The 25,616-nt window shown below is 37.0% G+C and overlaps 1 protein-coding gene across 1 annotated transcript; it reads left to right on the top strand.

Moving 5' to 3' along the window:
- The first annotated feature begins 1,927 nt into the window (after positions 1-1,927).
- LOC149089423 (choline transporter-like protein 1) lies at positions 1,928-25,616 on the top strand. Its single transcript, XM_089239754.1, has 19 exons — positions 1,928-2,039; positions 6,319-6,428; positions 6,865-6,972; positions 10,111-10,253; positions 10,400-10,483; positions 11,951-12,032; positions 12,154-12,217; positions 14,195-14,303; positions 14,394-14,517; positions 15,792-15,839; positions 15,976-16,047; positions 17,101-17,226; positions 17,606-17,712; positions 19,014-19,154; positions 21,270-21,382; positions 22,662-22,828; positions 23,597-23,689; positions 23,813-23,905; positions 23,994-25,616. The coding sequence occupies exons 2-19, from the start codon at positions 6,363-6,365 to the stop codon at positions 24,042-24,044; spliced, it is 1,791 nt and encodes a 596-aa protein (XP_089095880.1). The 5' UTR covers positions 1,928-2,039; positions 6,319-6,362; the 3' UTR covers positions 24,045-25,616.

Raw genomic sequence — 25,616 nt, 5'->3', positions numbered from 1 at the left:
AGTCCCGGAATCACACACAGGAATGAGATGAAATCGTGAATGAAATTTCCTAAAATCGTGGATTCTATTCTTAAAATCGTAAATGGAATGTTATTCTAAAATATTTTGAAACACTTTGTTCATTCTCAAAATCGTGAATGTTATATAATTTTTAAAAACGTGGATGAAATGATCTTCCTGATTTCTATCACAATGAAATCTTGAATGTGAAAAATCAAATATTATCCTCTATATCCCCCCATTATTGAAATCGTGAATAAAATATTTTTTTTTATTCTTAAGAACGTGAATGAAGTATTTTTTTACTCTTGAAAACGGGAATTAAGCATTTCTTTGTTATTAAAATCGTGAATGAAATATTTTGTTTTAGAAACGTTAATGAAATATTGTTCTAAAAAACCGTGAATGAATGGTTTTTTTTTTTTTTTTTTTTTTTTTTTTTGCTTTTAAAATCGTGAATAAAACATTCGTTACATTGGGAATTAAATATCCTAAAATCTCAGATGAAGTATCATAAATATGTCAGTAAAACATTTGTAAACTCTAAATGAAATATTTCTGAAACTGTTCAAGTTAAATATTCAGAATTTTTTTGAATCAGACGACTCGTGGTCTTGAATGAAATTGTCACAAATTATGAGTGTAAAATTCACAAATTGTGAATGAAGTTTCATTCCTTATATCGTGAATGAGAAATATTTTATGAATGAGCATCACGAAAAATGTCTTATTTCTAAATCCTTGAATAAAATATTTTTAAATTTTTTAAATTACTTCCGAAATTGTTAATGAAATACAGTATTTCTGCAATGTTTAGAGAAATATCTTCTGAATCATCTAATCTTTTGAACGAAATATCTGTAAATGTTGAATAAAATATTCCTAGATCATGAATGAGAATATTTTATATGTACCGTGAACGAGAGGAATGCTGTGTATGAAATTATTTTATGTATCGTGAATGAAACATTTCTTTTATCATGAAAGAAGTATCTTAAGATCATAAATGAAGTATCCTAAATATGTCATTATTTTTAATTGCTCATTTGTTTTGGCGCAGTTTGACCTAATTGGTCCTTACGCCAATAAAACCAAAACTCAATCCAATCCTAACTATGTGAACAAAATATTTTTAAAACCAGAAGTGATATATTTCCATAATTACTAATGCAATAATTTCTAAATTGTTAATTAAATGTTCGTAAAAACTTTTGAATGAAATATCTAGAAATCATGAATGAAACATTCCTTGCACCGTGAATGAAGAATTCTAACTTCATGAATGAAGTGCAATAAAATCGTTACTAAGCGCCATTTTTAAAACCTACAAATATTTTTTTTATAAATTTATGAAATATTTCTAAATTTGTTAACGAAATATTAAAATTTTGAAGGGAACAATCCTATAATCATGAAAATTATTTTGGTCATGTTAATTTTCAGGTAGAATAAAACATAAATAGTCCATATGAAAGGTTGTTTGATGGTTGCTATGGAAAGATGACCGATATATATTTGAATCCAAAACAGAAATAACATCAAAAGGGATTGATGCTCAAATAATGCTTTTTTTTTTATTACTGTCCACAATCATGTTTTGATACGAGGACCCTCGTTACTAGTAAACATCGAAGTGCCGGCCACAATGGCACATCGTAGTGAATGCAAAAGAGAAGATGATTGAAGAGAGTGGGAAGGGGAAGAGAAAGAATCGGTAAAAATGGAATGGACATCGCGGTTGCACCGGGAGATGACCCACTTCGTTCCCTGACCGCTCGACGTCCACCTTTCACAATTTTTTTTTCCCCCACTGTTATAGCGGCCTGTGCTGCATTAGGATGGATCACCCCCCAATGTATATAATGACCTCTTCGTTTATTTTCGCGAATGCACGCAAACTCTCGCTGTAACTTAATGCACGCGAGTTGCCGCGAGGACATTGCCAGCAATCACTCTTACCTCATCCGGCACTTGACAATTTCCTGGTTATGTTGGAAAGAAACTCTTTTCGACAGAAGGATGGAGATACCTGACGTTTGGTAAGCAAGTTTTTATTTGTCAAAACAGTCTTTTGTGACAATTGCGGGCGGTCCAGATTGAACTGATATCAATGGTGTGTATCAATCAATTCAGCGTGTAATATCCGATTAAGCGGGAAACAATTTATTTGGCATTTCGCAGAGTTAATATCGTTTGTAAAATGTCTTATACAGGCTGTCCCAAATTGTTTGCACAGCAGATATCTCTGCAACAATTGACTTTGGAAACGTAATTTCAATGACAATAAGTTTTCAAAAATGGACGAGCGGTTATTTAAAATATCAAAATTTATTTTATGGGTCATATAACATTAAAAATATAAGTAAATAGAAATAAAGGTCGCGTAAAAAAATAAAAAAGTTAGCTTTCCGTGTGCTAAAACGTTTCATTATTGAAATGTAGAACCAATTATTTTCACCAATTTTGAAAATATTTCTGCCGATAATTATGAAATTCTTTCTTTCACCACTTCTGAAACGTTCTGGTAATGTTCTGGACAGTAAAAAGGAAGTTGAATCTAGGTTTGCAGATAACATTGGCTCTGACACAAAATCATTTTTAGATACGTCAATAATGGATGTAAGGGGACAGTTGGCCCCCTCTCAATAGGAGAGTCTAAGTTAGAGAGCAATGTAGGCACGTGTAGTGCTTTCAATGACTTTTTGACGTCGGTTTTTAATGGAGATAATGATATTCAATATACGAGTGTTGCATGGGGTAATAAAATCCTCAACGATATTCAAGTGGAAGACGTGGAGGTCCTAAATCTTCTAAAAAATATATGTGCAAGCAAAGTGCCAGGACCAGATGATATCTACCCCAGAGTCCTCAGGGAATGTGCTAAAGAATTGTTGGGGCCAGTCGCACAGATGTACAGGAGTAGTGTTGCTGAGGGTATCGTCCCAAGGGATTGGAAACTTGCTAATGTTGTTCCGATATTTAAAAAGGGTAGTAGAGAAGCGGTGACCAATTATCGTCCAGTGAGTCTGACGAGCTCCATCTCGAAAATTTTGGAAATCATTATCAAAAGACAGTTTCAATTCGTGAGGTGGATAGACGAGAATAATGTGTTGTCGGATAATCGGCATGAGTTGTGACTAACCTACTTTCCTTCTATGATCACGTGTCGAAGGCTTCGGGTAAGGACAAAAATGTAGATGTTGTTTACTTCGATTCTAAGAAGGCATTCGATTGGGGGCAACTTGCTGAATTGGAGAGAATCGTGGTTAAGAGATAGGTCACAGCGAGTTATGGTGAACGGGGAATTCTCTGGTTGGACAGGCGTCACAAGTGGAGTTCCTCGAGGAAGTGTCCTTGGCCCTATACTTTTTTCACTTTTTATCGATAAACTCGATCGGAGTATCTGTAGGATAGCAAGCAAATTCGCAGATGACGCTAATGTGGGTAATCGGGAATCAAAGCGATAGGGAGTTGCTCCAGACCAACTTAAACAGGATTGCAACATGGGCAAATGAGTGGAGCATGACGTTTAGCGTTGGCAAGCGCATGGTCACTCATTTTGGTTCGAACAACCCATGGTTTTCTTACGAGTTGAATGGTGTCAATTTAAGCATAGTGGTCATAAGACCGCGGACGTGCCGGGAAAACCTACTGGTGTATCAGAAAAGCAAAGCCACCAAAGCCAACCCACCATCCCAGGGCGCCACTCGTCAACTCTCTCGCCACCTTGCCTCCATCCCATTCCCAACCCAACAATGGTTCAGCATCGCCGCCCGGCACCACCAGGACGTTCGCAACCCCCAGCACCAACTAAACATCCTCAGCCAAGTCCCACAACAGCCGCCACCCAAACACCCGAAAACCCCACATCACGCCGAGTGACCGAATTTCCCCCGTCCCCAGAACCATCCCGCCCCCTTCCGGAGCTTCATTATAAATCAAAGCAATAAATAGTTACACACAAAACATATTTACAGACATCCGAATGCTTCACGACACAGGACTTTTCATTGCACTGCGTGTAGGGCCGTTATGGCCTGGCTACACAGTTATCCGTCTTCTTCACGTGCAGGACCCCATTGACCTAAATACACAGGTATACCCATCAGATACAGACATCAGAGCGTTCCCGATGGTCAGACACGCCTGGAAAATCCAGTCAATTTTTTTTTTTTTTTGCGTCAATCGGCAAATAAATCGTAATCACGCATCTTACCATTACACCACTCGGGTGACTGCATTTGTGTAAACTGGTAACATATATTCAGCTATTTTTGATTTTCAAATTTCCAACAAAATATTATGTGCATAGTCGTTAAGATACAGGGTGTGATTCCATAATTCCTCTTGCTGCATTTTACTGGTGAACCGTTGATCCTAGAGGCATACTTGCAATTAGAAAAAGTATTCCAATGACGTGCAGACCTCAGATACGACGTTCATATTGCAAATTGTTGTATAGCGGCTGAAAGACAAAAATTAACTCCTATGCGGACACCCTGTCCTCAAAAACCGAAAGAGATCAAAACTTCCACGTTTCCAATTGGAATATTGGCAGAGATATTTGAATTCTGAAATATCGGAAGAAATTTGGGAAAGAACAGCATAAACTAACAAGCAACGATTCTTTCCATGAATTGGACGGTTATAATATAAAAAGAACCAAGCGCCATTTTTAACATTTTTGAGATATACCGACATCTTAACTATTGAAAGAGGCGAGATTTCTTAAATCAAAATAGAACCAAGTGATATATAGGGTTTTTTTTTCAAACCGAGCACAACTCAGGTCTATCGCCATGAGCAATTTACTACCTAGTGAGTGGTGCCGGAAGTGTAAGTGTGTGTATACCTAACAATCTGAGTGCGTATCTAGTGTTGTGTATGATTTTTCAGTGCTGCCATCTATACTTCAGGAGTGAAGTGTAATGACTGAATATGGTATATACTTGTATTGTTGTAGGCCTGTTGCTCTCTGCGGCGAGACTTTTTAACGGGGAGATCGGCTCGCATTTACGCCTCAAAGTTGGGAAGACATATAGGTCTGTGTGCACTTGAACCAACTACTAAACGAAGAGGTATCCGAGTCGAAGATAACTTTAAATAGCTTTTTCTCAGTGTGGATTTAATGTTCTTTTTACATAAAAGCCGTCCAATTCTGATGTCTTTTCTTAGCTTTCCTGCCCGCTATATCTGTAAGGTCAAATACCCCTGGTTTAGGGGCTTCAAATCCAAATGGCATTGATACTCGTAACAGATGTGAATTGGAGCGTGGAACGAGCTAGAGTTAAATCAATCGTCAGTTACCTTTAACAGAATCATCACATGATTCCGAGTCTCTTGAATAAATAATTCGAAAGAATAGCGAGAATTATTTAGAACTACTCTGTCCAAAACATTCATAGTACCCAGAAGCGTGACGAGAACATATTCACGATATTTTCCACGAATATTCCTACCTAAAGCATTTTCTTCATACAAATACGCCATTGCTTCCACTTGGACAAAAAACCCAGAGTTTTTTTAACGCCCCGTATCATACGGATAATGATTCCAAGCATGTGAACGTCGAAACACATCTGATCTATTTCAATGTTATATTTTGCTTCTTTATACCGCATTTTTTTCCATGGAAACAAATGCATTCTCGTGACGTTTGATGAAAGCAAACGTTTGACGGATCCCATCCCACTTTCCGATGTTGCATTTGATTGCGAATGGCCACCGACACGCCAATAGATTCTCACCTTTTGCCGTTGAAGTTTGTAAAAATTCTGAACTGAAGAAATATAGTTGGTATGGATTACGTTCGCGTTTCGTGAATTGCGTCATCGTAAAGACTGAAATCTGGTGACTCATTGAAATACATTTCTACATGTGAGTTTATATAGCGTTAACTTGACTGGTCATACAGGATAACTGTGAATATTGAAGGGCATGTCCGTAACAAGATTCGCTTAAAAAATTTACGTTGGTGAGTATCTTCAGGATATTTCACGTCATTCAGCATTTGTGTTAGGATGTATTCGTTACATTTTATACAATTTTATACTTTTTCTACACCATAAAGCAGCGTTTCTCAAAGTGTGCGCCGTGGCTCCTAGGGGTGTCACCAACTTTTGTCAGAGGCGTCACGACGAGCTGGAGATATTGATTTGTGTTCTTATTTATGCTTTGAATTCTATAAAATTCTAAAGAAAAATGCTATAAAATTCTTCATATTATTTGACTATTGCAAATAGTTGGTCGTAAATGTAAAAAATGTAAAAAAAAAAACTATTATTTTTTAATGTGAGTGTGTGTTTAATTTTTATACAGTCGCCATTCATCTAAGAGGCATTAGAAACTGTCGGATCAAATCAATGAGAAAAAAAATGGCTTGCTGCTGCTGTTGTTCAGAGACATCAAATAGAACGATTTCTGTGAAGGTATCAGTTGTGATCATGGATTTTGAATTGAAAATACTGTATGTGACGGCTGGACAAATCGCAAAAAAAAAAATCTAGGTGCCAGAACAGGCGCTAAAAATTTTTTTACTTGAATAAAAAGGTCCAAAATAATAATTCAAAAGGCATAGTGAACCCTCTTTCACGTTGGCAGATAGACTGCTATAAATTTCAAACATTTTGTTTCAGACTGCAATTTAGCAACTACATGAAGAACATTTTAGGCGTCAATACCAATTTTTTAGTTACCATGGTGACCCGGAGCCTGAGATTTGTCCAGCCCTTCTGTATTTCAAATTTTTGAATAACTTTCTTTTTTTTTCTACGTATGAGTTATATGAGAAATATATAAATGGAGTTTCTCTCTCTCTCTCTCTCTCTGCGTTATGTATTTAATTTTTTTTATTTTGATTTCAAGCCTAATTCGACATATGGACATGCGAAATCCAATGGTGGCTTTGTCGAGGAACGGGGATGTACAGATGTTTGCTTCTTTGTATTATTCGTAGCATACATGACATTTCTGGTGAGTTGAAGTATTGATTTATCAACCATAAACTAAAAATTGTAATTTCGCCATGAAAATGTGTCGTGATACAGTCCATGCCGGTTAATGTGACCACATCGGGACTCGGGGTTTCTGACAGGGTTGGACAATTCCCAGTTGCCCGAGTGGAGCAGTGTGTGTGGTAAGATGCTCCTCTTCCACTATGGAGATTATCGTCAAGGTCCACGGGTTCGAATCCGGCCGAAGAACATCAGAACCATCTTGATTCTGATGCTCTTTACCTACCGAGCCTGAGACGACCACCCAACTCCTGGAAATTCCCGTATGGCGATATATGACTAGGGTGACCATATGTGCCGTATTTCCCGGCTTTCCTGGCTTTTTCCGTTTTTTTTTTTTATTTTTGGCCGTCCCGACTTTTTAGCGAAAGTGTCCCGGTTTTTCCCATTTTTTACATGAAGCTTACTTGAATTTTTATTCTTTATTGAAGTCAAAGAATGAAATTATTTTCCCACTCATAAATTATATTATGATAATTACAATGATAAATAAGAATATTAATCTCTCGCATGTGTCTTGGTGAACGTTTTATTTCGTGGAATTTATTTAAATCCACCGCAATTTGCCATTTTTATTTTTATATAACTTCTCCAATATTTGGCAACTTTGTTTAGTTTTGGCGTCATTTTTAGCGATGTCCCGTATTTTCCCGCATTTGGAATCCCAATTTCCCGTATTTCTTTCGAGGAAATATCGTCAGCCTATGTATGACCGGAGTTGGTGTGCGGTAACGTCGGCACCAGGTCGCAATGGCGACTAAAAAAATTATCATTGACGCCTTAATTTTGGTGCCTAAAATTTTTGTTCTGGCGCCTAGATTTTTTTTGCTATTTGTCCAGCTCTGGTTTCTGATAACAATAACCGAATGATAACTGTAAACGAAATAAATCCCGTTTGCAAGTACGGTAACCATACATCCCGTTTGGTCAAATGGTATGAATGGTAAACGGATATAGCTGAAACATGACAACTCGGTTTATATTTCCTACATAATTGGTTGCAAAATGTTAAATCGTTCTGTATTTTTTTAAATTCTAAAATCCTTCATTTTTTTTACTTGGCCATTGTAAGGTAATTAGAATGAAACTATGATGAAAATCATGTATTACATTTTTTAAAGTACAATACCTCTCATAGATTCCTTGAGAAAGCTTCTCGGACACAAAAATTTGAATCAGGCCAAATGAAAGAAACTGAAACAAAAAAAAGACGAATTTCGTACCATGTTGTGATATTGGTCCGTTCCCTTCTTTAGAAAAATGATAACAGTACCCAAACGATAACATTATCCATGATTTTAATAAGTGGCACCGGCTGCACTTGTTTATAAAACACAAAATAGAATTAGGCTTTAATATTTTCATTGATTAACGGGTTGTCACTACCCCTGGAGGCGGTCTTTAAAAAAAAGTGACTTTAAAAAATATTTCATTCAATTGCAAATCGAATGCAAAGAATTCACGTCAATTGGTTGATTTGTTCTTCCAAAATAAACGAAAGAAGTAATGAATTATAGTGTAAATGTACATTTTGCTGCCGAAGCCCGAAGTGGGGCCAGTTCGCGACGGGGCCAGCCACTTCAAAGTGCCGCGGAACCGTCAAAAAACGTTTTATTCAGATCAGGATATCCCTAAAATCCCTTGGAATTAAAAATTTAATCGCTGTATTTTCTATATTATCCGAAATTAATTTCATTTTCAAGTTTTATTCTGGCATTTCATTTTGTCCATGTGCGTGTGTGTGTCCATTGCACACGTGTGAAAATGTCAGAACTTCAAATTTAATGTTTTATACCCGAAAGGCAAGGTTTTTCCGTGTTGGACAAGCGTCTCTACTGCACCTGTTGATCTTGCATACCAGCTTCCCTGCAATATTGCTTTTACTGCAAAGAAAACATCTATCAAACCGCATTTTTACCGCCCATCGCTTGATGCAGAGGAGGGTTGGACAAATATATTGCTCGACATGACGGGGCATGTAAGAATTCCGTTCGGGAATGTTTTTTTCCTTCTATCACATGCCTGACGCGGGCATGTAAAAAGTACGAAACATTGGAGGAAAAAAAAACTTTAGGATTTATGGGGGGAAAATTTTGAGAGTTCAAAGGAGAAATGCGTATGTATGTATATATATTTCTCCTTATTTAAATTCTTCAGTAAGTATTTTCATCAATAGATGGCAACACATTCGTTTTGAATTTGTAGAAATGAAATTGATTACTATGGGAAGAGAAATTTTGTTAGTCCACACTATAAAAGTTTTACGAAAGTTCTTTTACTTACCTTTGGCATAGCTTGACGAATGCAATACATGCGAGCTTATCGGTTGTATTTGCTCGAGTGTGTCCGATGCGCTGTGAAGTTGTGGTTGCATTTGGTTGCATTTGTGAAGGTGAATGTAATACAAGCCCTAGTTGCCATCACTGATCCCGAGGGAAAAATTGCCCAAAATCGGCCCGTATAAGAAATTCCTTAGTTTTGCAGAAAATTTTCAGTTTCTATCGAACAAAGGAACAATTTGAATTTTTTTTCTTGCAATACTTTTAAGTTTCTATATTATCTGCATTTTTTCATCAATGCATAGTTGCACATATTAATTTGAATGCGTGAGAGAAATTTGCTCAAAATAGAAAATAAGCTATGTTTTGTGCATGTAAAATATTCATGCGGGCATGTATTTTTCTAAGTTACATGCTAAATTACAAAATTTGTATGTACATTTTGTGTCATATCAAAATTTATATGTACATTTTGTGTCATATCAAAATTTATATGTACATTTTGTGTCATATCAAAATTTATATGTACATTTTGTGTCAGTAGGCCGGGTTTTCCTAGGAGTAGAATTTCAGCGCTCGGTGCAGCGTGAAAACGCTGATTGGTTAAAAATCTGAAATTCAGATTTTTTTTGACTAATCAGCATTCTCACTCTTCACGGCCGTAGAAAACCCGCTGCTAGGAAAACCTGGATTTAATAATTTGGTGAAATGGTTCACGAACGGGCAGAGAATTCCCACGGGCTGGCAACAGTGCGCAAACGAACGATTGAAATTACTGGTCCATTTGACACGAACTAAATTTATTAATTCATTTTCAGCTATTGTCCATCGGTATTGCTGCTTACAAAGGCGATCCAAGACGTCTCGTGTATGGTGTGGATAAGTATGGGAACATATGTGGAGTCCAAAATCAAAGAATACCATCAGTCGAAATGTCTGGCGTGGATAAAACTGGACAACGGTCAGTGAGGGTAACAGATTATCATCCATCCTATCTATCTGTCTCCTCTGAGAGATAATTATCGAAAGAAATTATCGTTGTCAAAAATAAGCATTCTATTAGTTGGATAGCTATTCGTGTGCTATATATTATTTCTATTGTTTCAGATTTTTAGTAATGGACTCATCGTGCTCTGCTGGGTCCTGTTCCTTGAACACGAGCTGTAATAATGAATGCCCGAATGGATACAAGTACGTACATATTTATTTTCAATTTCACTTTAGAAGAGAAATTTGATATGAATTAGCTTTTCATTAGTTTCGCGAGACTGGCATCGTATATGTATTACGGGAAATGCGATGAATCGATTATTATATGCATAATCATTAATCGTCTCGGTAAGTTTGGTAAGTTTACTAGTTTTACCGGTGATTATGCATGGCACCCTATTGTAATTATTGAATTCAATAAATATGAAAAAAATTCTAAATAAGTGTAATTTTTTTTGATAAATATAGTCGGACCCCGATATAACGAACTCCCATTTTATTAATTCCACGATTTAACGATTAAAATCATGATTTCTTGAAAAAAAAATCGTTTTATCGAAGAATTGCTCAAACGAGAGTTCTTTATATCGGGAAATGATTGTAAAACATTTTTTTAAATGGAAGTTCACTATATCAAGTACGATCATAAAATTTGTTAAACATTATATCGAAGTCTGATTCCGGAAACCGTCAAATTGAAGTTTTTTCAGGGATCTACGGAAAAATTCGTTAAACCAGAGTATAATATATCCGGTTCAGACTCATGAAATAAATCTATCTTACAATTCAATTACCTGAATAATAAGTCTTATCATGGCGATGGGACCGATTCATCATATTTATCAATTTGAAATTATGATTATGCATAATAACCGGCAAATGCTATGAATTCAGTACGATTTATCACGTTTACACCAACGACGCTTGGGTAATATATATAATCACTGGGGGAATGGGATAAACTTTAAGAGGTGACATAAGACTTTAAAACAAGCATATTTGGTCATAGAATGTGCTGTCGAACCGCAATTGCCGGTAGAGAGTGCACAACAGCACTTCACCAAAACCAAATATCATATTTTTCTGACGGATTTGCTGCAACAAGCGCAATCAATTCGAGGCTGCAGGGTATTCTAATGAGGTAGGCTTTCTCATGGTGCAACCTGGTAACTAAAATTCTACCACAAGACCTTATACCGCTTGATCATTGTTTAGCGCAACATAAATTTGGCGCAAGGACCTTGATGGTTCACAAATTCCAATCCAATCCGAAGGTGCATATGCACCCTAAAATGGTTGATAGCACACATCATCGTGAATCCGGAAAATATACATCGGAACTGCAATCAATGAATAATTGCAATCGGAAAAATATAATATTTGTTTTTGGTGAGGTACTGTTGTGCAATCTCTCTAAAAACACCCTCTATCGCCTTTGCTATTCAACCGCACATTCAATTATTAAAAATGCTTGTTTAGATGTCATATCTCCTTTTGAAGTTTGTCCCGTGAATTTAGAATCACCCCGTATTTCATGGAAATTTAAGAAAAATCCAAGTATTTGACAATCAATTTTCAGAATATTTTGCAAAGTATAGCAGCATACGCAGCAAAATTAATATTGCAGAATAATTTATTTTCCATTGAAAATATTTGGTCTGTCTGTAGGAAATCAACTTTCCGCCGTTGCTTGCCGAAGAACATCAAAAACGCCACGACAAAAATACAGACTGCTTTACCATGGTTAGAGGTCAGACATGCTTCATCTTATAATTATTTTTTGAACCTAAAATATTGTACATACGGTATTTCATTTCATATTATTTATTCTCATATCATAAAATAATTACAATTGTTTTTTCGCCCTATAGGAAGTTGCATCAGACATCAGCAATTGCTGGCCTCATATGATCCTTTTGTGTGGTATTAGTATAGGTAAAAAATTCTGAAATTTTTATTCTGAATAGTCCTATATAAAATCTCGTTAAGTCGTCACTCCGGTTAAGTCGTCATTTTTCTTCAGGCCCCCTTCCAGCTTTCATAGACAACAATGTTATTAAACCCTCGTTTACTCGTCACTATGAAAAAATTTGAGAAAGTAGAACAGACTATTGTTATGGCTCCCATTAAAAAAAGAGCTTGTTAACAGCATTGCCATATGCTTAAAAGTCACCATAAAATCCTATATGCCCAAACGGGACAGTTTAAGTAACGAAAGTTACGCTGGGAAGTTCATTTGCCCGATAAGGTTTTTGAAACGGTGGGGACTGTTCAAGCTAGATCTCATTTCTGCATGAGCTCTACTGGAGAAACCGCGAGACACCCAGGCTCTGTCGCAAGAAGCAACGTAAGCACTTCGGCCCCACCAGGGCATCTCCGGCAAAACCAAAATTTATTGATACGTCAAAGATTACACATAGTGCAAGGAAATAAAAAATTATGTAAATCGAAGAATCAAATTAATCAAAGTGCAACGCGGGCACGGATAATAAATAATTATAGAAAGCATGGGCTCTACTAATTTAGGGTTTGAAATTTAAACAAAATATCTTTGTTGAAAAAAATTACACATTCTTTTCCAAGTTGAGGTCTTCTGTTTACTTTTCCCTGCGCAGGGCCCCCTCCACAAAGTCAAAAGTGTTCGAGATTACTTTGTAGTTGTATCATTAACTGCTGATGAAGAATTAAAATAACAGTTGCTCTGTTAGTCTAAATTAAAAATTACCAGTATAAATCAAAGTGTACAGTACATTTTGCTACACTAATTTAAATAATAAGAGATAAAAAGATAAAAAATTGCTATTATTTTTTTCTTTCGCGATCTATAAATTTTATTAATATTATTTTGATTCACACTTTAATAAATTTCATACTACTTTAAATTTATACGATTTTCACAACATTGCACATTGAAACCGACGGCACTCCGCTTAAGCCGTCATAATTTTTCGATAACTTGAGGTGACGACTTATCGAGGTTTTACGGTATTACATTATATAGCTTATATTTCAATGGAAATAATATCTATTAAATGTAAAAAATGGCTGTCATTAATATTTTTGTTTAGTAGAATTAAATATAAATACATTTGATTACGAGAGAATGCACAGGGTGTCCTGCGGGTACCAATGCGCCTTTACCTCATAATCCGTTTTTTCGCAGAGGTTTAGCTTCAGTTTAAAAAATGCTCAAAAAACATTCAAAAATACGTCCTGTTTGAGAGTGAATATACAGTGTGTCACGAAATAAAAAAAATCTAAATTTTTATACGGTCCCACTGTCTTCTAACTTCCAATAAGAAAGTTGTTGCTCTGTGTCTCCTGATGCCAAGAAAAAAAATCCAAGTTTCTAAATGCAATATTCGCTTAGATAATCGAATTCAAATATCGGAGAATAGTCCTGAAAGGACAGCATAAATGAGGTAAAGGAGCATTGACAGTTTTTGCTGTTCTTTCATAACTTTTCTCCGATTTTAAATTCAAATATCTTATCGAATATGACACTTGGAAACAAGGATTTTTCTTTTTCAGTTGGAAGCGGGAGGTACAGGGTAACAATTTTATAATTAGAAGTTGGAGAACGGAGGAACCGGATAAAAATTCAGAATTTTTATTTTGTGACGCACTGTGCTTTCACTCTCAGAACTGGTACAAGGTAATTTCAGAAGGCCTTTTGAACACTTTTTAATTTGGAATTATGTTTCTATGACGGGCGGTTGATGAGATAAAGGCGGCATCAGCACTTACAGGACACCCTGTATACAGGAGAAAACACTATCGACCGCCCAATCATTCACAAGGAATCTCTTGCACATGATTCCTTGTGAAAAATTAATTTGTTTTTGTCATATAATATTAATTACCGAAGATTGATGTAATTACTGGATTTTTTTTTTAACCTTACCAACCTAGGGTTGTCAGTCGTCCTGATGATAGTTTTTCGATTCTGTGCGTCGTACGTAATTTGGGCAGTGCTGATTTTCGTCGCTCTGGCTGTAGTTGCATTGGTCATCTTCCTATGGTACGATATTGTAGAATTTTGTTCATTCCATTGTTATTCATTCAATTAGTGTTAGCAATGACAACAATAATGATGATATTAATCTCGAAGGGTAACGTGGTACCAATACAAGACCGAAGCTGATCAGCTACCGCAGGACTTACAGGGCCGGGAGTTGGAAGTTGAACGCGTGAAATATTGGTTAGTTGCTGCCATTATAGCTACAATCGTAGCTGTGAGTATAACTTTATATATACTGAGGTACAGGGTGTCCCATAAATTCGTAAAAATTAATAAAAACTAAAGGAATTGGCATATTTGAATGCAGTTAGCAAAAACGTTATTCTCACGAAGGGGACTTATTTTTTTTCTGGTACGAAAATGTTAGTTCAAATTTTTTGTCGGTAGAGGGTGCTGCACGAAAGAAAATCACTTTATGCAAATGAGTCATAAAACGCAGGATGTACGATTAACAGCTTACTTCTGAATTTTCCTGTAACTGGTGCTTACACAAGGTTTTTTATTGTTATAACATTGGTGGATAAAGCACTACTGCTGAAGTTGTTTTATCTGAGCCATGATTCCCCGGCTGAACTTTTACGAATGTTTAGGTCACAGAAGGGATTGAAGAAAGGTTCAGGTATAATCACGCGTGATTTGCTTTAGTGGAGTGACTTCTACCGACAAAAATTTTAACTAAATTTTTTTCTGTGCCAAAACAACCCCTTTCTGTGAGAATAACTTTTTCCGCAAACCAACATTCAAAAAGCTGGTAACCCAGTTAGCTGGCATGCCAGCTAATGCGGGTGGGGAGTGAACGGGGAGTCTCATAAATTCGTTAATTACTTAAAAATTCATAAAAATTTAACGAATTAATATATCTGAATGCGATTAGCGAAAACTTTATTCTCCCGAAAGGGGAGGAAAATAAATTTTTGTTAATAGAGGGTTTTGCATGAACGCAAATCACTCAAAATCTAAAAATCCTCCTATAAAATGCAATGTGTACGATTAACGGCTCATTTCTTAAATTTCCTGTTATTGGCGCTTACACAAGGTTTTCATTGAAATGTTGGCATTGGTGGACAAAGAATTACTGGTGAAGTTGTTTTACCTCAGCCACAAATCACCTGCTGATGCTTTACTAACGTTTCGGACACAGAATAGATTGAAGAAAAGTTCAGGTTCAGAATTCTGCTATTTGCTTTTGAGCAGCACCATCTATCGACAAAAATCTGAACTATTTTTCTGCCGCCGCCCCCCCCCCCAAAATCCATTTCGTGAGAATAACTTTTTTTTCAAACCACGTTCAAATACACCAACTCTTTAAAATTTTAAGAAATTTTTAAACTATTTACGAATTTATGGGACACCCTGTATATTACGCCATTTTAATAGAATATTTCCATATCCAAATTAGCATTCGTAAAAACTGAAAGTAAAATTTATAATTTTTATTGTAGCTATATCATTTGAATCTACATTGAAATTAATAATATTTTGCTATAGGTCATCTATCTCCTTGTGGTTTTCATTATGCGGAAGAGAATAGGCCTGGTGAGATCGTAAATTATTAATTTATTTTTGATCCTCTTTTTTGATTTTTAAAGTTTTCGTGAACAGAAATGGCCTTAAGTGATGAGAAAGTTCCCTGAAGCATGTGATTAATAGCGAATTTCTATCATTTTGCCAGGTAGCGGCCTTATTTGAAGAAGCAGGGAAAGCAATCGGAGCTATGCCATTCATACTATTGCAGCCTATTTGGGTAATGACTGAAATTAAATTATATAAATAGTGTATACAAGTATATAAAAGTGCACTATATTTCCAAAAGTCTGTGTCTTTTATGAAGTTTAGACATTTTCTCAATTTTCTAGAAAAGTTCTGGGGAAAACGTTATGAAATTTCGGCCATATACACCGTACTCACCATTGCCATTTAAAATGTCACGAGTGCATTTAGGGCACTGACAAAAAATTACATAAGAAAAAAATGTTTTTGATCAACCCTGTATCAGAAAAAGCTGCAAATCACTTGCAACCTAAAAAGTTTGTGCACACTTCTATGCATATTCATGAAAATGTAAATGTTTCCTATAAAAATTCCAATTTTCATCACATGATGTTTGCTTATAACATGCTGCGTTTGCAACCAAGTTTTACAAAATTTACCGAAAATATAACTCTATACATGAGACATACTGCATAGAAATTTTAAATGTGACAAATCATTATTCAATCAGATATGGGCATATTTAATAAATGACTATTAATTTCACATGCGCAAGAAATATGGCAGTTTGCAGAAAAATGACCACGGTGCGACGAAATGATCGGATCAGATAGGTATATCAACCTCCACGAGTTTTCCTTGGAGTTCCACCGAATTATGTAAAACTTCTTGTTGATGTTACAATAAAAATAGTTATATTCGAGAAATATTCGTGCTTTTTTTAAAGAATCCACGGCACAGTTTCAAAACCATCAAGGGTTCCGCGTGATATAAAAAGTTGGAAACTTCTGCCGTATGTAACTAACTGGACTCATCGGAGAGTTAGCAAGGGTCTGAGTTAATTTTCTACATACGTGGGAGTGGGGATCGGAGTTTCAAAACAACAGATATCATCGTGTAATGTCCGCTTTGACTTGGGGTTCTCTGAATTCGAAATCCACTATGGAGAGTGGGGAAAACTGTGGTTTTTTTCCCCCTAATATTTCGAACTCGGTGTATTTCGATTTATGGATTTTAGTTACATAGAATCGGGATGATGTGATAAACATGGCTTTAAATTTCTGTTAATTCATCGTTCACATTACAGACCCTTCTTGCTGAAGCGGCTGTTTGCACGTTCTTGTTGTTTGGATTTATTCTGCTACAGAGTGCCGGAGAACCAGAGGTCAATGCCAACGGTGAAGTTACTTTTCCTATCCATCAATTTTTTAAGGTATCCGTCGTTTTACTGATTTATTAGCAATACTCATTAAATATTTTCAAAAGTTACCAAGCCTATTCATATGAACGCAGGCACAGAATTGGTTTTAAAGGATGATGTTTGAGTCGTCCAGTCGCAAAAACTTATTATGTGTCATCCAGATTTTTTCACAGAAAGTGAAAAAAGCTTCTTTGGAGCGTATTTTTCTGCAAAATACCAAAATATAACTCTTTCTGTAAAAAGTATTTGGAAGGCACTTAATCAGTTTCAAAACTGTACGACTCATTTGCACGTTGACGTATCAAAGAGAGTAATTGAAGAAGCTGTAGAAAATTCAATTTTTCATTTTATTTTATTAAAAATAAAATAATGCAAACACATAATTTTGCAGGTGGCCCGATGGTTGATTTTGTTCGGGTTTTTATGGATGACGCAGTTTGTCTTCGCTTGCCAATACTTGGTCGTCTCTGGAGCTGTCAGCAATTGGTACTTCACAAGGTATATTATTTGCATAAGAACCAGATGTCTATTTGACTTTTGGTCATGAGATTATTATAGTTTTTTTTTACAATAGGCTTTTTTTTGCCTATTTTCAAACTTTTTGTTGTAAAAATTCCTTTTTTGAAATTTTTCTGCCGTAAAAATTCCGATTTCGATATTGTTTTATGCTTACTCGTGATCTTTAGAGGTCTTGTGCGGTACAACTTAGATGTTTTTAGCATTGATAATTTCAAAAGAATTATTATTATTATCATTTTTAATTTTCAACTCTTTTACTATTAAGGGGCTCTGTCGATTGCCCTCCAGATAGAAGGGTTTGAATTTTAAACGTGTTCCCGTAACAAGTTCATTGCCTCCAGTCTGATTTTCTTCATTGTAGGTGATGGAATGGGAGGAAGGGAGATTTTGCAACCTCTCCAAACATGTTATTTTAATAATCATAATCATCTGTAAAATTTTTGTGGAATTTGTTGAAGAAATCGAAAGAATAATGAGAAATTCTTTGATTCAACTGCCAGAAAAAAACATTTTTACTGTCGTCCTCTGGTGTTGATTTAAAACATAAATTTCTGAATCAATGCATACTATAGAAATATTTTTATAGGCGCAAATGCGAGCCGATCTCCCCGTTAAAAAGTCTCACATTCCCGCATGTACCGATTCGTTGGGCGAGGTGTAGCAGTAGTAGGTAGGGCCTCCAAAAAAAAATGGCTCGGGGATCCATGATGTTCTTAAGTCAGCCACCTCGTTGGGCAATTTGCCTGTTGTGGCGTTGTATTTGTATAATCTAATTTAAAAAATATATAGGAGATCTTCAACTTCAAAGGAACACACTGTATTGTTATGATTTACAGATATTTGAAATATAAAAATGCCATTAATTGGATGATGATCTTTTGCTCGGCTAAGATACATGAAATCAATAGGCTTTCTGGATATTATGCCGAGGTGAACAGGAAGCCGTGTCGTTTCTCTTCATCGGGAATCGAACCCAAGATCTATTGCATAACGGGCAAGTGCGCTTGCTTATCTATGGTGGCGTTGCCAAGGGTTGAAAAAATAATAATAATAACAATTCTTTTGTAAACATAAAAAACAATATCGAAATTTGAATTTACGGCAGGAAAATTCAAAAAAGGCATTTTTGCAAAAAAAAACTAAAATGGGGGGGGGGGGGAGGGAAGACATTTATAGCATATTTTGCTTGAACTTTCTGGCTCTGGATTAACATTAACTGAATTAAACGCTACTCAAATGAGTACAGGTCACGAGTTTATTATTATTATGTTTTTCTATAGGAACAAAGAAAACTTGGAGAGTCCAATTTATAGAAGTCTGAAGAACTTGGTCTCTTCTCACCTTGGATCAGCTTGTTTCGGTTCCCTTATTATTGCATTGATGCAAGCGATCCGAGCCCTCCTTAGATTATTACAGAAATAGTAAGTCTCAAAAACAAAGTGTTCCATTGATCCGTAAATAGTTTACAAATTCATTAAAAAAATTTGAAGGGATTGGTTTTGTGTTATTTATAAAATTTTAAGGGAAAAAAGTCATTCTTGTTAAGGGAGATATTTTTTTTCTTTCAAAATAATTTCAATATTACAGAAGTATATGCTGAATATACAGGGTGCCCTGTAAGTGCTAATGCAGCCTTTATGTCATCTAATTTGAAAAAAAATGCTCAAAATGAGTTCAAAAATTACTCCGTACCAGTTTTGAGAGTGTAAAAATGCAGCGTGTCACATAAATTAAAAAAATATATAAATTTTTATACAGTCCCCTTGTCTTCTGCAATTGGAAAGTTGTTGTCCTGTTTCTCCTGAGACCAACATAAGAAATTACTAAAAACTCTAAGAGCAATATTCGCTGAGATATTCGAATTCAAAAATCGAAGAAAGGTTTTTGAAAGGTTAGCATAAATGAGGGAAAAAAGCATTGCCCGTTAGTTTTTGCCGTTCTTTAATCGCTTTTCTCCGATTTTCGAATTCAATTATCTTAGCGAATATTGCACTTAGGTACATGGAATTTTTTCTATGGGCCTCGGGAGATAGAGCGCAACAGCCTTCTAATTGGAAGTTAGGGGACAAGGGGACCGAACAAAAAATTGTATTTTTTTTATTTTATGAACACTGTATTTTCACTCTCAAAACAGGTACAGGGTAATTTTTGCGCGCCTTTTGAGGATTTCTTAAATTGAAATCATACCTCTACGACGGAAGGTTTTTGAGATAAAGGCCGCATTATACCACTTACAGCCCTTGTAAACTACTTCACCCCACGCAATCTCCGGTGATATCGTTATTTAATGCCATTAACGAGTTCGGTTGGAAATGGGTGTGCCATCTATCGGTGGTTGCCTCAAGTTCATTAGGGAAAATATCTCCTATATTCTTCCAGAGATTAGAACCTGCTACGTGACAGTAACCTTCACGATGGTAGACGAACATCTTACCACCACGGCACTCGGATGGCGAGTTAGTTACATACTGGTTGATTTAAAAGTTGATTAACATTTGGACAACAAAACGGAATTTACTTAACTCAAACTGACCATGAAATGTAAAGTTTTTAGTTTCTTTGTTATTCAAAACAAAAATTTATGTTGATTTTTCAATAAGTCCTATTCGGATGGCAGTAAGTAGCAATTAGTTGCGTATCAAGCGTGCCAAATGAGCCTATTCACAACATCCAAGAGTCAGAACCCCCCCCCCCTCCCCAGAAACCTTAACATGCCGATTTACGGCCAGACATAGCGATACAAAACGGGATGTAAACACAGGAAAAAACACGGTACAAAAACGGAAAAAAACACGGTACAAAACGTGATGGTGGAAGGCTAAGGTATTTAGGAAGGAAGGTGGACTTATCGTTGTCCATCTCAGAACAAAAACTGGTTTTGCCGCTCCAAGTCAAAGCTACATACAGTGGCATATTTACGGTTATAGCCTAGGTAACAAATTCGAAGAATGGGTGGCCTAGATAATTAGTAGAATGAGAGAAGTGTAGCAAAATTTGTAACTCTAAATAAATCCGTGTCTGCCGAGCAGTGACGTCCTAACGCATGAGCTTGCCCGGCAAGGCCCGGAGCCCCTCAAGAGTAGAAGAGGCCTCATAAAAATGAGATCCGGTTAAAATTTTCGAGAGTAAGCGAGATGTAATTGGTTACGAACAAGCATTTCTATCCAGGTAAGGCTCAAAAATATCATTTTGCAAAGGGGCCCCTGATTCTGTTAAGATGGAAGATGACATTGCTGCGTGCGCGCGCCGAGACAGTGAGGGACTAGGTTACTGAATGTCCAAAAGAGTAACCTAGAGAAATTTCAAGAAGAAGGATAAGGAACAAAGTTTGGCTTTAGCGATAATACTGACGTCATACATCCAATGAAAGATGACGGATGAGTCGGCCTAGGTTTTCAATGAGCCCTATTCTGGTCCATGTTTGTATCTCCCGTTATATAATCAGCTCCCACGTGTTTTTAAAAAGAGTTATGATCTGACTGGATAATAAATCGCCATCAATTTTGACGTTCAATCGATTCCTTTTTTTTTCACAGCGTTGGCGACGACAAAGAGAAATGCGCCATCGTGTGGAAGATGGTGCAGTGCTGTTTGGCCTGTTTTGAAAGTTACCTGAAATTTCTTTCGAGAAACGCTTACATCATGATAGGTATAGAAATCATCTTAATTTAATACCAATGTTCATAATAATTCCAATACAAACTGTGTACCATTAACATAACCAAGAAAAAAATGAATTGTGGGACTTTGATTATATATAAACTGAAGCTGTAATTTTTTTTATATATACAGGGTGTCCTGTAAGTGCTAATGCGGCCTATATCTCATCAACCATCCGTCGTAGAAGTTATTACAGTTTACATTTCGTAGAACTGATTACAGTTTAAAAAGTGCACAGAAGGTGTTCAAAAATTACCCTGTACCAGTTTTCAGAATGAGAATACAGTACGTCCCAAAATAAGAAATCTTAATTATTAAACGGTCCCCCTTGTGCTGTAACTTCTAGTTAGAAAGTTGTTGCCCCGTCTTTTCTGAGCCCAATAAGAAAAAAAAAAAACACGTGCTTTTATGGAAACATTCATTTTCTGGATATTATGCTGAGGTGAACACGGAAAGAAAAGTCATCTTGTCCCCGCCGGGACTCGAACCCAGGGCTTCTTGCATACCGGACAAGCATGCTACCATCTACACCACTGGAGACACGACCCTGCCTTCCTTATTTCACGCCCTGTGGCGTGAGGCGCTGAAGTAGAGACATTAGTAGCTTCTCTTAACTTCAGGGGAATAGCCCTCAGGTGGGACGGTTTTTAGAGAGATAGATGGCTCAGCACAAGATATATCAAGGAAATATTTATTTTCTGGATATTATGCTGAGGGGAACTCGGAAAGAAAAGTCATCAGCGGGGTCGTGTCTCCAGTGGTGTAGATGGTAGCATGCTTTCCCGGTATGCAAGCGGGCCTGGGTTCGACAGAGTCCCAGCGGAGACAAGATGACTTTTCTTTCCGAGTTCACCTCAGCATAATATCCAGAAAATAAATGTTTCCTTGATATCTTGGGCTGAGAAAAAGCTATCTAAACATCCAAATATCTCTGCGAATATCGCTGTTAAAATCATGCGATCGCTTTTGAATTTAAGGTTTTTTTTTCTAACTTTCTCACTCGAAGCATGAAGATGGGGGAATCGTAGAAAAATTTAGATTTTTTTTTATTTTGTGACACACTGTATGTTCACTCTCAAAACGAGTACGGGATAATTTTTGAACACATTTTGGGCATTTTTTAAATTGAAACCATACCTCTATGAGAAACGGTTGATGAGATAAAGGGCGCAATAGCACTTACAGGACACCCTGTATATCCTATTTGTTCATTGTTTTCCTTTTGTTCATGAAATTCAGAAAATGAATTTTGCCCCCGCTCATTACAGCCATGTATGGAGAGAGTTTCTGTCCAAGTGCCAGGAGAGCTTTTGCTTTACTCTCGGCCAATTTCATGCGTCTGGCTGCTCTGGAAAGCATCGGTGACTTTGTTCTCTTCGTGGGCAAAGTAGGAGTCACTGTCTCCATCGCTTTCATTGGTCTAGATATAGTTCAGGTGAGTGACTATCTTAGAATCTCCGAATAACAATATGCAGGGTGACTATGATCAAAGTTCCCACGTACTCCGAGTAGTTTTTTCCTCAAAACTGCTTATCCGAATACAGCCAAAAATGTTCAATTTTTGACCACCAGGTGTGAAGAGGTGGAGCTTTCTTATTTAATTTTCCCTTTTCCCCATGGACCATATAGCGTATATGTATACCAAGTTTCAGTGGTCCACCAGAACGGGCGCTACATATGTCTGGGTAGTTTCATTATACTGACACTGCCCTGACCAATGTAGCACCCGTCAGTACACTGACACTACTCTGACCTATGTAGCCAGTGCCGTAACTAGCCATTCCTGTGGCCCTGTGCAAGAATTTGCATTTAGGCCACTTTTGGCCCATGCTTGGGCCCAGAGAAGGGCCCATTTGAGCCCATTCTGGGCTCCCCTTCCAAGTGGGCTCTGTGCTGGTGCACCTGTTGCATCTGCCTGATTACGACACTGTATGTAGCGCCCGTTCTTTAGAGCGTATTTGTTATAAATAGTTTTCTTTTTGTTTGATAGATGGCAGCAAAACGCCTTTTTTTTTTTTTTTCGCTTTCTTTTGAAACATTGGAGACTTATCATATCGGTCGTTTTAATGGACTAAATTACTATAACGCGAGGTTGTTATAAAGAGTGTTGACTATGAGAAAAACACGAACGGTGGATTTACTCGAAGAGAACTGAGTTTTTAAACATTTTCTTAAAATATTTTTTGTTATTTCTCTTTTTCAGGATGTCGAAGGATTACATTATATATGGATACCAGTCGGTTTGGCTTGTATCTTCGCCTACCTAACGTGCCACTGTTTCTTATCGGTGTACGAGGTACAACCGCTTCTAAAATTACACTTTCCTCTCTAATGCAGTTGTATATTACTATTATTATTTTGTGATGGTTAGTTCATTCAGTTCATGAAATGATATTTTCAAAATATTTTCTTCTACCAGATGGCCATCGATACGCTTCTTTTGAATTTCTGTGACGACTGCGAGACCAATGACGGCATTAATAGACCTTACTACATGAGCAAGAGTCTAATGGTAAGAAGCATGTGTAATTTTCTTGTCAAATTTCACTATATAGAATGATATTTTGTACGAGAATTTATTTTTCTCCTGCGTGTTTCAGGCTTTTGTCGAAAGTACAAAAAGAACAGCTAAAGTCCGTCCGGTCGGTTGACGAGACTACAGAAAGAAAGGATACAAAAATCTCAATTACTCTTCCAGAGAACTACTCTCCTCACATTGACATATTCGACCGATACATTGACATGATTGCCGCTGAACAATCGGAAAGAGATCTGTCTATGCAAGATATAACGTACCAATGCAGTATTCTGTTAATAGAGGAAAGACATGCATAATCTGAAATGTGAATTCTAATACTTCGACATGACGAACCCCTCCAGGCCACTTGATGTCCAATTTTTTTTTTTTTTGGGAAACACTGACTGGTTCTTAAAATATTCGATTCAGCTGATCTAATTCTATAAATTAGAAATGGGAAAGATGAGGCATTTCTCTCTTGACTGCACTTAACAACGGCTTGGCTTCCTCACCTTAACGATCACGTAACGCGGCTCCCTTGTCCTCACGATCATTTACCGACGACCGATTTGCCTTAATGATCGCTAACTTTCGGCTCGATTGCTGCCTCAATGGCCATTTACTTGAGGCTCCCTTACCCTAGCTGTAATTCAATCGTGGCTTTTCCTCCTTGCTATTATTAACAATGTTCTCTGGCCTTGAAGGACGACCCCCATACATTCACTGTGGTAACACTTCCGCAGATTTTCAGCCATTTTTGACCCCCTCCCCCTTGTCAGCAAAAGCCAGCAAAACACTGACCCCCCCCCCCTCCCCCCGTCAGTCAGCAGCTTAGAATATTTTATGTCTTCAAAAAGGGGTGGTTGATGACGTAAGCAACCTTCAAACCCCCCTCCCTCCTTGTCATCAAAAGTCAACAAATCCGAAACCACCTCCCCCCTCGATGCTGACGTAATACTTGGAGCCTAATCAATACGTGGAGGCACACACTTTCTTTTCCTCTTTCAAAACGCACAAAGCCCTCAAACAAATCCAACACAATTCACATCCATAATTTTCTCCAGAGAAATGGCTGTGTCGGAATATTAGTAATTGTAAACCTAACTATGAGCATTTATGTAAGTTTTGTGCCATTTTGTCTGCTGACATCAATCTCCTGAAGACGAAATCGAGACAAAAAAAATGAATATTCTAAGGTGAAATATAAATTTTGTGAGGTGTGCAACTCACGATGGCGAGATCACCACCAACCAACCAACTTCAGCCGACCACAACTGTGCCACCTACGGCAATGTTTCTCAAAGCGTGCGTCGCTGCTCCTAGAGGTGACACCAACCTTTGTCAGGAACATCGCGACGAGCTAGAAATATTGAAGTGTCTTCCCTATCGTAGTGGTTCTTTTATGAATGCACAATATCTACAAAACTAGTCTAAAGAGCCGCACATGAACCATGAATAAGCAAGGGAGCCGCGAGTGACAAAGGTTTGCGAGCCACTGTCCTACGGGGATCGAACTCTTGCTTCCGGGAGCTGGAGATGCGTGTCCATCACGTTGCCTAGCAACACTTTAGCACGGCAATTACATGCATGAGGCCATTCGTTTCCTCAGCAGCCCTTGACAAATTTTATGTAACACCCCTGTTGTGCGCGTTCTGAGGCTGTTTCAAATTTTTTGATGATCAAAGGAATGTCTTTTTAAATATGA

This window comes from Pholcus phalangioides, unplaced genomic scaffold, assembly GCF_987345545.1.
Source record: "Pholcus phalangioides strain wild (caught in Gottingen) unplaced genomic scaffold, Ppha-v1.0 ptg000002l_1, whole genome shotgun sequence".
NCBI classification, from domain to species: domain Eukaryota; kingdom Metazoa; phylum Arthropoda; class Arachnida; order Araneae; family Pholcidae; genus Pholcus; species Pholcus phalangioides.
This window is presented reverse-complemented; position numbering and strand designations above follow the sequence as displayed.